The 18,312-nt window shown below is 47.4% G+C and overlaps 1 protein-coding gene across 1 annotated transcript in view; it reads right to left on the reverse strand.

Moving 5' to 3' along the window:
- Positions 1-18,312, reverse strand: part of LOC144147089 (uncharacterized) — a 293,400-nt gene that overhangs the window by 37,256 nt on the left and 237,832 nt on the right. Inside the window, exons 28-29 of the mRNA XM_077679136.1 lie at positions 15,138-15,300; positions 8,597-8,751 (exon numbers count right to left, since the gene is read on the reverse strand). Of these exons, the coding sequence (XP_077535262.1) occupies positions 8,597-8,751; positions 15,138-15,300 (318 nt within the window). The remainder of the gene's footprint in view (positions 1-8,596; positions 8,752-15,137; positions 15,301-18,312) is intronic.

Raw genomic sequence — 18,312 nt, forward strand, 5'->3', positions numbered from 1 at the left:
TCCAGTTCATGATTGTTTGAATTGGTTAGGAATATTATGCATTTCGTCGTGCTAAAACCGGAACTACTGCAGAAAAGACTACCGATCTACTCTGCGAGGGGGCAAATGTCCTAGCACGCCCAGAAAATAAAGATGAAACGTAGCTTTGAATTTAAGCAAATATGATAAGCCATGCTTTGAAAACGTGTAATTATAGCAGTACACGATATATGTTTGCAATTAACTCAGGTATAAGCTTGGGCGTGTTGGTATAGCATTCTTGGAACAGCGCGAAGGGACGAGGACAAGGCCCGTCCGTCTACGCCTCGTCCTCGTCCCTTTGTGCTGTTCCATAAATGTTTGGAACGTTTTTTAACAGACCAAAGAAAATTGCTCCAGTGTATAATTCAAGGTTTACGACGGGTGTTTCAAAGCGCAGCGTAGGACTAGAGACAACTGCACAAAGACGAAGAATACACAGCGTAGTCGTCACTCGTTCTTGTGCTGCGCTTTAAAACACTTGCCATGTACTAACTCGCCGAACCCCTACTCTGCTGGTCTAGTTTTACCGTCATATAAACACCAAGCTCAAAACGCAGAGTATCCTTAAAAGTGCTTTTCTGATTAGAACTTAAGCGCACATAGCCTCATGAAACGTGAACTGCTATTTGACCACGGTGTGAAGTAATACTTTCTAAGTGTTTAGACCCTCCAAAAAACATTGTTTTGTTGTCGAAAAAAATTCGGAAACATGCGCCTCTCAGACCATTTCTGCAGGCGCCTTCCTAAGCTGCAGCAGAAAATAACTACCCGGTCACCACCCGATTGGGGTGGCGTACCTGCTCTGCTACACGGCAAACCTTTGCCTGCTCCGGCGATGAAGGGCACACTACTTTGGAGGACGCCGTGCGAAAATGGCTGCGGTCGTTTAAGTTTCTGGTGCGATTTCTGAGTATTGTTTTCGTGTGGTTCGAGTTTCTAAGAAGTTGCACAGCACAAAACGTTAAAGCATGTGTGCCTTGGTAGCCAATAAACCCTCGTGCAAGCAATCGTTCCCGTTATCACGACAGCAGAAATGTTTCATCAAAGACCGCATGACTGATTTTGGAAGCTGCCAACAAAAGGTGACCTTGTACGTTTAAGACAACCGCAGATCCCAAACGAAGATGTATGTACGGAACCTAACATGTATGAAAAATGTATGGAACCTAACAATCCACTTCAAAGACTGCCTCTTAAGAAGCAACCCGGATGCTGCTAGATTTGCCTTACGTGTGAGCTCTGTTGTGCAGAAACAACCGTTTTCAGAGCTAGTAGGAGGAGTGCTCCACAATCCGAAAGGGTGTGCACTCACAGACGACGATGATTGTAGGGTTTAACACGCCGACGCAAAGCAGGCGATGAGGCGCGCCGTAGTGGAGGGCTCCGGATTAATTTTGACCACCTGGGGATCTTTAACGTGCGCCGAAATATCGTACACACGGGCGCTTTTGCTTTTCGCTTCCATCAGAAAAGCGGCCGCCGCGGCCGGGAATCGAACCCGCGAGCTTGTGCTCAGCAGCGCAACGCCTTAGCCACTGAGCCACCGCGGCGGGTCACTCACATACGAATGCGTGACATGGGTTTTTCCTTCATCTACCGCACTACGGGAGTGATCACCTTCGAAAGAGAGACGACCACCATTATGTCGCAAAGGTTGATTCACTGCGGGACAGGAGAGCAGCTATATGCCTTCGGAATAAAAAAAGGGTTGGAAAATTGCACAAGATGATACATGAAGCTGCGCAAACAAGGCGTTCTTTTCGAAGTCACCGGCGGCCTAATATTAGTAGCGATACCGCCAAATGGCTACTTGCCTTCCGGACAAGCGCATACCGTTCTTGTGATATAGCAGCAGTTTTAAATATACTGACGCGTTCACACGCACGGGGAATACTTGCATCACAAGCCCGGGTGCGTCAGAAGCCGAACGCTCAGGACGCCTAATCTTGTGTGACTTGCGAATGTGACAGCAACAATGTTCAACCCCTCCACATCTCACACCATCTACAGATTGTGCGCAGAATCCGCCGCAATGATGTACAGGCACGATCAAAAGTTTACGGATCAGGAAAATGTCAATTTTACGTAATGTATTTTCCTATAGCCGCCCGATAAACTGTCGAATGCATGCGAAATGTCGTATAAGTACTGAACTAATGAAACATACCGCACATAGTACTCCGGGCTCCCGTGCGGCAGAGAAAACTCTCAAAATGGCTGTTTTGGTGGTCAGTAAACTTCTGCTCTTCGGTGTACATCACCTGGAGCTGTACCCAAAGCAAATCATCCCTGCACTCTTCAGATGAGAAACGACAACTCTACAAATTTACAGGTGACATCCGCTTGCGCCCAGAGAAACAATTGGTGTCATTCGCTCCTCCGCACAAACGACCCAAATCCGGACACGAACAACGGCCGCCGGACGTAAAGTTGTTCTCAGTTACCGATTCGTGCTCTCGCATGATCAGCACTTATTGCCAAGCCTTCCACCGGTTCCTGGGTACCACCACACTCTAAGTAATCCCCGTAGGTCGTCTTTACTGCACCGCTCCAGGGTGACCAATAGAAGTGACCAAGTGTGTAAATTCGGCGAATAATGAGGCCCAACAAAAACGTGCATGTGCGCAGGAACAACAGGCAAGGCGTGCATGGCGTAGTGTATTGCGCACTGTACAGTGCTCACGGATTGAAACGCTACACTGCGAGCGCGTGGCCGCCGGAATATGCAGCGCCGCCCGTGGACGCCCGTGGAAGCGAGGTGTTGCATTGTGGTATACCGCGAGGATGAGAGCGTGTTGACCGTAGGTTTAGTGCTTCCGGTTGGCAATCAGCGGGACTGTGGTTTCCCGCAGCGACAGCGGGGCGCTGCGATCCTGGAGCGCTAAAACGCCTTTTTGCGCCGACTGTAGTAGCCCGGCTTTGCGCGCAGCCGATTTTGCGACATGTGTGCGCGCGCTCTTGTTACGCGTGCCTTTCCGATGCGACGCAGATAATGTGCATGTAAGTCACGGTCATGCTGATATGAAAACACGAGCGTCTGCACGAAGGAACAGCCAACTTTATTCCATGATATAAAAAAAAATGAAAGGCGTCTTTGCAGGCACATTCGCGTGTGGTGCGGTGCATTAGTACAGTGTCGGCCCTCCTCTTTTTTTAGTTTATATCATGAAATAAAGTTGGCTATTCCTTCGAGCAGACGCTCGTTTTATTCAGATAAGCGTGACCGTTCCTTGTATGCACATTATCTGCGTCGCATCGGAAGGGCACGCGTAACAAGAGCGCGCGCACACGTTGTCGCGAAATCGGCTGCGCGCACAGCCATGCTACTACCGTCGGCGCACAAACGCCTTCTAGCGCTCCAGGATCGCAGTGCCCCGCTGTCGCTGCGGGGAACCACAGTCCCGCTCATTGGAAACCGGAAGCAGTAAACCTATGGTCAACACCCTCTCATCCTCGCGGTATACCAATTGAAAACAAAGAAGCGAAGAAAGAAGGTTGTGCTGAAAAGAAAAAAAGGTTGTAAAAAAGATTGGAAAGAAAAAAGGTTGTGCTGGAATGCAGTACGCAATACCTACAAAAAAGACGATCAGAATTTTCACCATGCCGTGTTAGAGTCGGGACTGTTAATTTTGAAGCGGAAAAAGTAAATAAACCTAACATCGAATTTAGGCACCTATAGCACGCAAGAACCATTCCGTCTCGCCTTCCCAGGTCGCCTCGTTACAAAACCGGGAGGGAAATGCACACAAGTTTGGGAGGTTGAAAAAAAAAAACAAAAAAATCGGTAACAAAATACCCCAAATTCCGTACATCAAAAACAATTAAAAGACCACCGCCGTATAAAAAAAGACGAACCCGGGAAAACATTAAAGCTGTTCCACTCAATGTGAAAGCTGTCGGAAGTGAATAGCAGTAATTCGCCATAATGGGCTGCAGCACCGTTATCCGCTCACTGGTGCCACCCAATGCATTTCAACTTTCCCGTCTTCACAGTCCTCGCGTGCCCCTGCCTGAACTGCGCCAGCTGGAGTTCTGTTCTTTTTCTGCCTGCTTTAATTTCGTATGCTGGAGCTGTTGGGGTCATTTCGAACGCGCCATTTTTTTCTGGCGCCCCTGGAGACTTTCTGCGGGATTTCGAATGCGCCAGTTAATTCTTGCGGGGCCGCTTTTTTCGCCTAATATCGTACAAACCATCCCAACGAGCCTTCCTAACTAAATGAACGCTGGGGATGCCGGTTATATACACGGATTATGCCTGAAATGTACCTGCAGTTTTCTTTGCGCTAAACAACGGGGGCATGTATGACAAGCGCCAGCGGTTCACGAGATTCGAACGGTTATGATTATTTATACCGCATGGTTTTCAAAGCCTCAGTGCGACTCCCGGACGATGGTACATGAGGTTCTGCTTGGGTCCGTTATCTTGCTGAGCTAACTGATTCTGGCAGTCTTATGGACGGTCAGCGAGCTACGGCGACAAGGCGAGCCCATAAAGTGCTGGGCACTTAAAAACGCTTCACGCGGTCGGAACCTAACGTGGGTCCATCACGTTATGAAACTGGCTTCTATGCGGTAGCGTTCGTGGGGTGACCTCTTGCGTGCCGTTTTCCTGGCCAGTTTATGTGCGTTTGCACATGAAGGGGGGAACACAGACGCCGAGTTCACGCTACAGATGCCGAGTTCGCGAAGCCGGTTGCGACGGGTTCTAGCGCGTGCTAAGGCGGTCCACTTCGTTTGTGCCTGCGGACAAAACAATCCGGCTCCACCAGCAGTCGTGGAGAAGTTTCAGCGGGAAGTTCGGAAATTCGTGTGAGGTGCAACAGCTTCCGAAAAAGGGAGAGGTGCCGCCAGCTGTACTGTTGTACTGTTGCTCCAGCCTTGCTCCTCTAGGTCAAGCTGGACCGCAAGCACGGCCACGTCATTCATCAAATTTGCACACTAGTCCACTTCGATTGAACCTTTTATCAAAGACGCCGAACATGGATTTATTAACCGTCATCAGAACAGTCACTCGACGGTGGAAGCCCATCAAGCTGCGCAGTTACGAGGGTAGCCACAAGATAAAGTTTAGATAAAAGTCTTCGAGCCACTCTGCAGCTATATCTGACTGCTGTGGGATCCGCTGTCGACACCTAAAAAGTATCTTATAGAGTTACTCTATCTATGTTTGTATGTTAGTGCCCCGAATCAAATCATCTTCAACGCCAATTTGTTTGCTAATACAGATGCGCAATGAAGTTACTTGAAACTTCTCGCACCAAAACATGAACAGCTCCTGTACTTTAAAGTTACCCATAATTTTGTACCATTCAATTTTTCCGAATCATATATGGAACGAACTTTGCAGTGTTCGATACGACTCGGTAAACATCGTTGCGGCCACAAGTACATATAATCCTTGTCTGTGCGATGATATGACAAAAATGAGACTAGAGTATTCGCAGTTCCCAGAAAAAATTGTTTAACAGCCTGTGAGCACGAACTTCAACAAAGCAACCGCTGCTTATTTGATTCTTCGGCCATGGAAGAATTTCAGAAGAAAATAATTCAATATTTACCCGAAGTCACACACATATATTAAAAAAAAACAGCAGAATTTCCCGAAAGGCAAGGATTTTCCTAGAAAACGACCGAGCAGCTACTTACTTTATGTTGCTTCGGTACAGCCTGCCAGGGTTGCCTAGTTTAGTAATTTTTCTTGTGGCGACTCAAATTTGAATGCGACGACGTCGATACTTTCCGGCTCCATACAGTGCTGCTGTTTTGTATATTTCCGTGTCTTTGGACACGTTAGGTTCCAGAGAAACGGCCTTATATGGCCTATTTGTGCATTTCAGGCGCATAGGCAAAACTGAAAGTCGATCGAAGGAGCTGGATGATGACGATGATATGCATATTCGATAGTGCCCAAAGAAGCAGAGTTAATGAACACCCCCCGGTGCACTGATTCTTACCGGCACAAATCGTAAGTGGCTGTATTGCGTTTTTTAATAGGATACCTGATGTCGTAAGAATCGCGTCAGAGCCCCTAAGTATCACCGTCGGTCTAAAGTGTGGTGTTTAGGCAGCTCACGGGCGCGAGAGATTCCTCGCAGCGTGGTAGGGATTGTTTATTATGGCATATATATAATAGATGCGGGAGTGTTAGGAGTCAGTAAAGTTTGTTTGAAACGGTCTATAGGAAACGCACGCTTAATAGTGAGTCACACTCTTTGAATACTTTTCCTAAACGTTCATACTTCAGCTTTCCTTCTAGGAAATTGTTAACAGCTGCGCCATTACAGAATTGGTGTGAATGAACATAGTATGTTACCCTGGTTGCTATTTGTAGCAATTTCTGCGTTTCTTTTCCACGAAGGCTACCGAAAAAACATAGCACTGCTCTGGGGAAAATGGAGATTTTATTAACTCCTTTTCTGACATTCAGTTAAAGGTGCCAACTTGTCTTGGTACATTCTTCAATTGTATGCCGCTTGCTGAGGATCTCGAACGCTGCTGCTTGGGTAGAATAGCGTCTGCTCTCAGAAGAAGCGCGTCTTATTTTTCTCCTTCTTTAAACATTGCGGCGCCTTTGTTTGCTGGTGAACGCGTAATGGTGTTCTGCATGTTCCGAAGACGCAAGTTATTGTTGAATTGCATTGCGTGAATGTAGCCACGCAACAAACCCAAAAATTTAAACAGGGTATTTTTGCGAGGGTGGTAGGCACGAGTAAACCACGCTGGGCCCACGAGCGAGTGCAACATGTTACGAATCGGCCAGCGCCGCCGTACTTTCCCGCATCAGTCCTCGGCTGTGCGGCGAAGCCACTACGTGCGCCTTTGAAAACAGGCGCCACTATGTCGGTGACAAGTTGCGACAAGCCGCGTCAGACGCTTTCCTCTCGGCGCATTCCAAAAAAACTTCGGCGGCTGGCGGCGAGGCTCGTCTCCACGCTCTTCAAGGACACAGAGGCCCCGCGAACTCAGTGGAGTCCTCCTCTCTCCCCTCTCCCGGACTCAACGTGCGCCGAGGCTATGAACGGCTTACGAACTCTGAAAAGAGCGTTGTGTGTGTCTGTGACGTTCGTGGCGTGTTGCCGCTTGTTGCGTTTTGATCGTTACCGCTTTTGAGTATAAATAGACCCCCGCAAGCGTTGTAAACCATTCCTGTTAGAGCAGCGGATCGATGCTGTCACTCTGCTCGAGTCCTGTATTGTAACCTCGCCCGTCGGGCCATTGTTCTTTGGCTTTGGCTTCGGCTCACCTCTCGCAATGAAGTAAACAGTTTACGTTGGCCTATCAGCTCTGCACCCCTTCCCGGCTTCAGTCGGCCTTCCCGGTCGCAACAAACGAGATTAGACACGCATGTATACTTAGCGTTCAGAATTATACTTTAATGTCGTGCTTGGAATTCAATCATGCCATGAGTCACTATACGACTGTGCCTGAAATCTAAAATGTTTCATTGAACACAAAAATGAACTGACAGAAACTTTGGAATGAAATAAAAACAGCCTGTTTTTTTGCACTCAGTTTTCCACGATGCTTGTCTTTCTTTGTAGCAAATACTAAGGGACACTTAAAAACGTTTACTTCCTCATTTTTTCCCTGAGCAATTAAACATTTTTGGTGTAATTCGTAAACTGACAAAAATTCTAATGTCATATTAAGTTGGCTACGGACATATTATTATTAATCACAGTCTTTTATATATTAGGTAAAAAGTTCCAAAGCGCCTTTGTTGCTCGGCTGAAACTTTCAGGATAGCTTTCTTGGGGCAGTTATTTTTTTTGTGGAAGTGCCTCTTTGTTGACACCTGATGACTAATTTTTGTTAGGATTCGTCTTTCCGTGTAATAGTTTACTCGATGACATCCCGGTTCAATGTGTTTTATAGCCCAGTTGAGACAATAACAAAGGGCAACTTAATGTTGTGTGTTTATACAAGTCCTCGTGCTCTTCTGTACCGTATATTTTCATACATGCTTACCTGGCTGTGTCCTGCAGGCAATTTTCAATTCGCTTTCTCTAAACGGAGGTTTCCTATGCGGATAATGGATGCCTTAAACTCTTATATAAATGGACTTACGTAATATTAATAGATTAGTGGTGCCAGCGAGAATCGTGACTGCGTGGTTGGAGAAAACGTCTGTAGCAGCGTTGCCAAAACCTTTCGATGCTATTTCTGCATAAATTACGCCCACGAATCCTCAAAATATAATATTCATCAATGAGCCACATGTCTATCAATACCAGCCCACCGAAAGAGTTGTGTAATCCTTCCCCAAATTCAGAGCGGTCGGTGCCTTCGAAGCCGCTGTATAGAACCAGAAGACTACTTTTTTATTTTCTAAGGGACACTGACTGAACGTGATTCTACAAGAAGTAGCAAAAAGTACAGCTCTTTCTGCAGCCACAGTCCTATACAGAAAATAAAATTCACAGTTTGCACAAACGACGCTCTCAGCTGAACCAGCCTGTGTACCAAATGCTGCCGCGCTAAGTTACCACTTCGGATGCAGCGAGCGTCTCTTAACAAGCTATTATTCTATGTTAAAAAATACGAAGAAGTTACGCTTATTCGCTAAAACACTTACAAGTTGTTTCCTTGAAAAGCAGCCAAGTGAAGAACATTAAAGCCACCATGGTTCTTGATCTTAAGAGCGTCACCACAAACGTTTACAAGCATCTCTATTGCCGCCTCGCTCTTCTTTTGAACAGCCTTGTGGAGGGCCGTGGAACCATTTTCGTCCTGCAAAGAAATAGATCACCCAACAGTGAACAGCCGCAACAGGCCTTTACCAACAACAACAAAAAAAAACGCATGACATTACGTGATCAAGAAGCTGTCAATAATCTGCTCTCGAAACCTTGGGAAGCAATCACACCGATACCATCTTCGTTTCCTGTCTTGTTAACGAAGTACATTTTTATTTGGGAAAAAAGCTGGCAAACAGTAATTTAGAAAGAAGATCCGGTGAAGCTTATTTGAGGCGTGTCTTTGGCAGCTGCAATAAAAATACACAGCGTGGCTAGGGTACCCAATAAAGCCTTAAACCAAGGCGAGGCAAATGAATCGGAGAAAGTTACGGGCTGAAATCTGAAATAAAACTACAAAAGTTTATTTTCAGAGAATTGCAGGGAAAACGAAAACAGCTTTTTTTGTGTCATAAGATTAATTTCCACGCCTTGGGAGCGGAAACGTTCACACTATGGTATTCAAACCATTTTTGGCGCAGCAGCGGTAGTGGGACAGTATTATTCATTGTCCCTTCGCAAAACCGCCAAAGGAGTCTACAGCTGAGCAATGCACGAGTCATCTATGCGAGGAGTACCCCTGTTAACTGTACAAAAAGAGAGTCCCCGTGAGTACCTACCTTATGGTACTGAACCGAAAATCGATACACAGCGTGTCCGCAGCCAAACCTCAACGTGTGCCACCAGTGCGGCCTCCGATAATCTAGTTAGAGCTACACCTGTGTGCCACTGTGCACCCTCTGCCGCGGCTCCCACCTTACAGCGGCTCAGGGCTTTTCCAAGCGCTTCAGCGAGCCTTGCATCCTTCAACGTAGAGAGCAAGCCAGGCGCCAAGTGCAGGAGTAAGCCACGAGTAAAGACTCTACACTGTGACGCGGGCGTCCCAGGGACCGCTGTAGTTCTCCTACATGGATGAGGTGCAGCAGCACAGGATTTAGGTCCACGTCTACCTCCCGGAACAGTGCGCTCAAGCGCCAGAAATGATAACAAGCAGGTGAGCTGGGCATATGTTGTGTCTCCCACTGCTCCCAGTAACCCCAACCCACCCCACCACACGAACAACCACCTACCACCTACCGCCACACTACTCAGAACACCAAAAGCAGCACTTCAAGCCAGTTTGGAAAGAATTGAGAACCCCCAAAGAGAAACCGTTCAATACAACCTGAAGAAACACAATCGCCCTGACCGACAACAATGAACACAATGAACACAGCTCCCCCACCATCACCAACAACGAATGATCCACAAAGCACGACGACACTAGAGGGTCCCGCAGCAAATCAAGTCCAGACGCCAGTTTTCTTGCAAGTTGCCCAACTCCAGTGGTTTCAAGCAGCCATAACAACTGCAATGGAGGCATTGACGAAACACATAGAATTGCGCATTATAATGCCCTACGACAGGACCAACAGAGATTACACCAAGACGTAAACGTATTGAAACAGGATGTACAGGCCCTTAAGCGCCAAGAAGAGCGGTCCAGCGTCCGCATAGACTACCTCGAAACCGCAAGCCGACGCAGCAGTCGCAGGCTCTCCTCATATTTACATGTATCCCCAGCAAAAAGCAAGGACCCAACCACTGAACATGACGGCTACACCAAAGAGAACGAACGCCACAGCGGTTCTCCAAAGAAACTGCCGTGGCATAAAAAACAGGAAGGGGCAACTTCAACCACACCTCTCCTCCCTTGACCCTCAACCATAAATAATTGTCTTACAGGAAACAAATTGTAACCCTAGTTTGCCGGGATACATCACGTATGCCGATCCTACAGGAAAGTCTAAGGGGATTATCGTGAAAGGTTGCGTTGCGGCCGTTCAACCCCTCTCGCCACAGTAAGACTGTTCGCACAAGCTCGTCGAAGTTCTGTCCCCGTCAACAAAGAAAAAATGAAATCTGTTTATACTTAACATGTATTGCCGGCCATCACGCTCACAACTTGGAATACGAGAATTTATCCAGGAAGCCCTAATACCAGCAAAGGACTCCCCCCTTATTTTAACGGCCCACACCAAGTATGGGGTGCACTCACAACTCCAAAAAGGGGACCGCTATAGTAGAATTCATCAAACAAGATCATCTAAGGCTGCTCAACGACCCCGACACACCTACTCGAAAGAGAACCAATGCTTGAGGGCCACAAGTCCCGACCTTACTTTGTTAGTGGCACGTCTAGATATTACCTGGACTAATAGCAGGGAGGCCTCGGATATGACCATGATATAATCTACCTGTTAATCAAGGACAACATTTACAAGGCCCGTATTGAACCAGCTCGCATCACGAACTGGCATGATTTCCGCCAGGCCACGCTCTCACAGAACCTCGATTATGAACTATCCTATGAAGAATTGAATACAGGATACTATTAGAAATTCTGAAGCACGCACTCAGACTGTAGCTACCTCTCTTACAGGATACCTTATATGCACCGAAAACTCCTCCACATAAGGGAAGCTCGACACAGCCTTACAGCGAGGTGGAACCGTCCGATGCAATAAAAAGCTCCGGAAACGCATATCTCTCATCAACAAGCAGGCTGCAGAAAATGTGGCAGCGCCACAAAAAAATTAGCTACAGGTCTGCGATGGCCTACAAGGCACATTCACCACAAAGAAAACATGGCAACTAATCAGGCACTTAATCGAGGCCCTGACAAGTAAATGAGCGTTTAACAGAAACCTGGTGCACACATTGAATGCCTATTCGGGAACCAGCGCCGAACATCTGAAGGAGCTGGAGAAGAAGTACTTCCCAACAAGGGAGGCTTTTCTCCCCCTCCAATAAAAGGAAATCCCAACCACAAGATAGAAACCAAGATAACACTCTCCGATCTACGAGAGGCAATAGCAGACAGCAAGCGGAACAGTGACCCGGGCCCAGACCAAATTACAAACACGTTTTTCGCCAACCTAGATTCCCCACCCATGGAAATCCTACTTTGACGTTTTAACTCCTCCTGGATGAAAGGAAAACTCTCGGATCAATTGAAGATGGCTGAAGTTCGCTTAATCCCGGAGCTCGGCAAATTGCCCCTCATAGAGAACCTGCGACCAATATAGCTAACATCCCGTATTGAAAAAATATGTAGAGAATCAAACTGAAAAGCCAGCAAAACCACCTTGACGCAACACAAGAAATACTGAACACAATGTTTGGCTTCATGAAACATCTTGGGACACAAGACGTGCTCATTTATCTGAAGGAGATCCTCGTCCCGGCCACGCGTCACTCCCCGAGGGCTATCCTTGCACTAGACTTGAAACGAGCTTTCGATAACGTGGCACACGAGGCGATCCTTCGAAACTTGGCCAATACAGGATGCGGGGAGAGGACCTACAACTGCATTGTTGATTTTTTTTCCAACCGTAAAGCCATACACGAGATCGGAGACGTTACCTCTAATCCCATCACTGTCGGTAGAAGAGGGACTCTCCAATGCTCAGTCGTCTCCCTATTACTCTTTAACATCGCGCTCCTGGATCTCCTAGAGCAGCTGAGAAGAATACCGAACTTAAGCCATGCCCTGCACGTGGACGACATGACCCTGTGGACGTGCCCCGATTTCCTAGGAGGGTTGCACGACCCACTCCACCTCACCTCCGACACTGTCAATGAGTACTCAAATAGATGTAGGCTGTTGTGCTCGCCACAGAGGTGTATGCTTCTTGTGGTGAGGAGAAGCTGAACAAAGAAGGATGTCGACAACACCCACATTCCCCTCGATGGGCACGACATCAAGCCAAGCAACCCATCAGGATTCTGCGCCTGCTTATCCAGGCGGACGGCAAGAAAACGCATTAGTACAGCAACTTACCAAGACAACCCAGCAGGTCACGCATATGATGCGCAGGGTAACGAAGCGACACACAGGCACGAAAAAGGACAATATGATATGGTCAGGCTCATTTAGGCGATCGTCCTCTCACGCATAACCTACGCGACTCTCAACACCATCCTGAGCAGAACGAAACAGTAGAAGATCCACGTGCTCATACGCAAGTCTCTAAAGCGAGCCCTTGGATAACCCGTGAGCGCATCCGCAGACAATATTTTTCGTATGGGCTGCACAGTACCGTATTGGAACTAAGGGCCACTTGTCAAAATCAAACTGCCCGGCGCGGTCGTACACGAAGGGGTCGCAGTGGGCTGGCCAAAGAGATGGGTGCCGCGAGTCAGCCGCAGTCGCAGGTGATCGCGAAATCGTGGCGTAAATTCATAGTATTCCACCCGATACCTAGAATTACGCGCCCGAACTACCATCAGAATCACAGAGAAGCCCGGGCAAAAACTCTGAATAAGATTTTCTCCCGAGTCCCGACGACGTCCTACACCGACGCAGCCCACTACATCGGTAAAAGCGCCATGGTGGCCGTGCTGACGGACGGGTGTAAGTACTTCACCAGTGCCTCCACTCCAAGAGCCACGGTCAAAGAAACACAAAAACTTGCCATCGGTCTCGCCCTTGCACAAACCAATACCACGATTGCTGTCAAAGACTCACAAGAGGCATGCCGTAGCCTCATGTCGGGATTTGTGGTACCCGTGACGCTAAGCATCCTAGAAAGCAAGACAGCGGGCAGGAAGGTCGCAATTGCGTGGACACCGGCCCACTCATTCATGGGTGCAACGAGCACGCCCATCTCACGGCCCGAGATCTCGCCCACCAGACCGCCGAGAAGACACCGGAACCCACGCCACTCACAACCTTCCACGAAGTTACACAACACTACCGGCTCAGTTGAAGAGCATTCCCGGCACCACACCCAGAGCTCCCAAAGGACCAAGAAACCACACTAAGACTAATACAGAGAAACACGCTTCCCCATCTAGTCAGGATGCATCTGTTATTTCCCACACAGTTAGACGCACAATGTAAATTCTGTACTGAATCCAGCTCTCTACGGCACATAATATAGGAGCGCATCAAAAACCCAGACCTACAAGCCCCTTTTCCTTCCCTACCCCTGAGCAATGGGAGATACTGCTGTGCAGCTCCCTCCCTCAAGATAAACTTGCGCTGGTCGAGAGGGCCAGTCGAGCCTGGACGGCACATGGTTACCTGAAATGAGGAACCACCCCAGCTGAACGTAGCTAAATAAATGTTTTGTCTCTCTCCAGACTTGCACGCTGATTCTTCGACCAGCAGCAACATACTACTGCAATATTGGTGGGCATTTTTTTCACCATGTTGTGAACACGAAGAGAGCGTTATAGCGTTTTGATTCACCTGAAGAATAAAAATGCGCAACAGAATACGAAGTTGATGATGCGGCAAAGAAAAAAAGACCCGAACGACACAGACCTCCGTTTTTAACAACGGTTTGGAAGAACCGTTTTGTTGTGAGCCGGAAACCGTTATGTCTTTTTTCTGTTCAGTTCAGTTCGCGTTCAGTTCCGGCAAAAATACTGTTTTGTTTCTGCTTTCCGGTTGGGTACCGGTTCGACACCGTGACCATTTCCTTCCTTCCTGCCGCTTGGTAAGAAAAATCGTACCACCCCAGGTGTTGAGTAGGTGCTGACTTATTTTCTTGCACCATTTTCTGGAGCCACCCATGCTGAGAATTAAAAAATACTGCAAAGAAACTCACTCAAGCATCAAATTGACAAGATCATAAAGAGAGGAATCACAATGCCCTCCCCGAATAGGGACTTTGCCATGTATTCCACTGCACAATAATGCTAGGGGGAGCGGTGCTTTCTCGACCTTAATAGATTCACTTCAGCGCAGTTTAGGGGCAGGTAAAGTAGTTTTCTCGTACTCGAAGTCTCTAAAAATATATAAATGGCAAGAAACATTGCAGTACTGAACACTTGGGGTTGCCGCAGGTAAGTTGGTACGAATGAACGCCGAAATTTCGCAGCACGAAACTTGCTATTGCCGATTAAAAACCTCTAGGTTGATTTTAACGGCTATCTACAATACAAACACTATGCATTTAACACAACATTACGCGTTTTGCCAAGTGCGAATTCACGAGGCCGTAAACGGGCCCTCTCCAAACCTAGCTTGCTTTAAAGACGAAAGCGTTTCCATGTTTACGTAAACGCCAAAGGTAAGGCCTGTCAGCCCCTCAATTGATTCAACCCCCAGCCAAAACACGCAAACTGTGGAAACAAGAACTATGTAAAAAAAAAACGCCATTTCCAAACTGGGAAAACTGGTGGTATACCGCGTTCGTCTGCAAATTTTTCAACAGAAACCAAAAAGTCGGCATATTTGGGGCAAAATATAAATACAGAACAGTAGCCGCGTTCCTGTATCAAAAATACACGTTAGACTGCTTTTTAACGGGATCAGATGGTCCTCCTTAGAAGCAATCAAGTGAACTGACGCAACTAGAGAAAGAAATAAACAGCCAAACGTAAACTCACTGGAACTTTCACGTCCAGCAGAGGGGCAGACTCTATCAGAACACGAATGCAGTTTACAAACTCCTTTTCAACAGCAATATGCAGGGCAGTTGTCTTCCTTTTGTTTTGCGCGTTAGCGTCGACGTTCTGGCTTATTAGGAAGGACAGGATCTCTGGCTTGTTGCTGCACAAAACGAAAGAGTATAAACAATCAAATATGGCGGAACGTTCATAATGTGGCGCTTCCTGGACTGCTGAACATAATAAAAGCACCTGGTACTCATCGGCCTGCTTTAGGGTTTGAGCAGTTGTACAGATGATGGAGAAAACATGCTCAAAGCACGTTTGCAACTAACAAATATAGATTTGCAACGTCTAAAGTTGTATTCCTTTATATACACCCTTAACCTACATTTTTAACAGCACATTTATAACTACACATCTACTTTCTTTACAAGAGGCAGTACACGGAGAGGCCCGGTGCTAATAGAACAGTCGGTATGACACATATCAAGTAATTGTTTGCTTTATCTAGTTCAGCGTAGAGTTTAACATTCCGGCGTGATGTCAATACTTGGTGTTTTACACGAGGCGTCGGGTACAGAGGCTGGCTGCAGTTCGTGTCTGATTGAAAAAAATTGCAAAACATTGCACAACGGTAGCGGTTATGCTCATACAGCTACATACCATTGGAGAGATTTTATCTTACCAGTTGTCATGGATTACTATCGGCTGTATTTTTAAAGCAAATAGCATAAAGCAGTAGCCATTACGCCATTCTAGCAGCAGCGTAACAAGGCCGCCGTAGAACAGATGGCCCCATGTTTGTTTGCGAGTGCAACCATTATAGTTACGAATTTCAATAATGTTATAATTGCAGAAGAGTGGATCATTGCCTAAGAACTGGCCGACCCCACGTATACAAGGACGTAATGCGAAGCTTTCATAGCCGAACACTTGGGTTGATAGGAACTTGTGGGTAGCATTTCTTTTGAATGTTGTTAAGGCTAGCGTTGCTGCCTATTTTTTAAGAAATTTGGGCAGAGGTGAATGTGGCGAGAAATAGGAGGCGTAACAACACGCGATCGACACCTCCATCTTCCTTACTACGACGCCACCAGCCACAAGCTTGAAGAAGGTGATACATGCAGGAACTGCGGCTTCCCCGTCAGACCTATCGTGCTCAGCGGGGGAAGGGCAACTTTATTAGGTGTAAGTTCTCCGGACGCCCCAAAGGCGTGTCGCTTTCCCAGCCCTAAGGGTGCGGCAGGCGGAGACGTACCAGCGTTAGTATGGGTGAGATGAAACTCAGCGGCGCTCCCTGCAGTAATGACATCAGTAGGGGATTTTAGAAAACACCACAAACTAGAAAAACAAAGCTTTGCGTTATAACACCCCCGAGTAATTTTTTTCAACCGTTTGGGCTACAGCAAGACATACCCTGAAGCAGCCCAGTGTTACTCTACAGGAACACCTTTCCCCGAACAACCGCGGCGTACGCCCCTAGACGAACAAACTGAGCGAACGCCTGAAAAAGACTACGACGTACATTCCTGCTGTGTACGTCGATCCTGATCCTAAAACATGGTACGAATTATTTTCTTATGTCACGTTTGCGTACCATACAGCTACAAAAAGCTCAGAAGTTTTAATTAGAGCTCTTCTAGCAAAGAAGGCTTACATGCAATGCTCGCGCCATGCTTCTGCATGAAAAAACGATTTCAACACGGGCGTCGAAGAATTCAAAGTCAAAGTCAAAGTCAGTGTTTACTTCAACATTGGATATGCTGATATACTAAGGGCACAGGCAAAAAGCCAACTTGGACTTGACGGGGCCTGTGTCCCTTATACAGTTCGAACAGCCGTTGCAATGAACATTCATGTGCAGTAGACATGCAATTTGGCATATTAATGCAAAGAAGATAAAAGGGAATTTTTTACAACAGCAGTTTTATGGTACAATTTGCCATAATTGCAATTAACGGAAACAGGTGCAATTAAGTGCAACAAGTGAAGGCCCGCCAGCTTGCGGGCGTCCATAGAACAGGACTGCAGCATGTGGATGCCTTACACTTCGACCTACGGGGATAACACGCCGAGTGTCGCCCCGGTGATCTGGTGCGGCTTTGGACTCCAATTGTACGACACCGCGACAGCAATATGCTTCTTCAACCACATTTCAGACCATACCGATATGAAAGACGTTTCGAACACTTGTTTACAAGGTTGCTGCCCATGGGGACTGGGGAACAATACGACGGCTCCCTAAGCCCGATGTCGTCAGGGCGATTCCCGTCAAGCCGTACGACGTTAGATAAGGGACTTTCTATTGTGTTGCTGACTTTTGGTTTCGCATCGAGTTGACTGCTGTGTTAGAGGGGAATAATGCCACGAACGGTGCCTTGGTACTCACGTTCTTAATCCTTTAATACCGGCGCCTGGCGGCGCCCAATTGTTATCTGGGGCCCCCTTCTCTAAAACGACGGGCCGTCGCTTTGAAACGACAGGGTAGTTCCATGCAAATGCATGTGCTCTGGGGTGGGGCCTGTCACTTTAAGGAGCGAGAAAGCGGCAATGGCACTGCGGCGCACCGGCAGCAGGGTGCAAAGCGACACGTGCTGTCCCACGTCGTTTGGCTTGGCACTTTCCGCCCTGCTGCCGGTGCGCCGCAGTGCCATTGCCGCTTTCTCGCCCCTTAAAGTGACAGGCCCCACCCCAGAGCACATGCATTTGCATGGCGCTACCCCGTCGTTTCAAAGCGACGGCCCGTCGTTTTAGAGAATTGCGCCCCTGGTGTGTTTGAAATGGAGCGCCGGCTTCCTCCTGTCCGACGCTGAAGCCGGCAATCTTAAGTTATACTCGCTCTCCTCGTGCATCCCGTTGGCTTTCTTGATCAATTCATTTGTTGGTTGTCCACGTGTGATATGTGCGTGATGAACGTGTCTATGTCGTCTTGCGCACTCAGCAGATCCACATTGTTACCCCTAGCTTATTACTAGATCATGCATGAATAGTTAGTTAAAGCAACTAATTACCTAGTCAATACTGGGACAAGTAACTGATTAGTGTTCTGTAAGTAAGTGGCACCACCTTTTTTTAGTGTTGTTTGATAGGAAAGGGTGACATTTTGGCGCCCCTAACACTTATTGTTTTTGTTTGATCGGCAAAGTTCTCTGTTTATGGTTGTTTGGGAAGG

Source organism: Haemaphysalis longicornis, unplaced genomic scaffold, assembly GCF_048455015.1.
Source record: "Haemaphysalis longicornis isolate Haplotype H1 unplaced genomic scaffold, Haemaphysalis longicornis Haplotype H1 scaffold_7, whole genome shotgun sequence".
In the NCBI taxonomy this organism is placed as follows: domain Eukaryota; kingdom Metazoa; phylum Arthropoda; class Arachnida; order Ixodida; family Ixodidae; genus Haemaphysalis; species Haemaphysalis longicornis.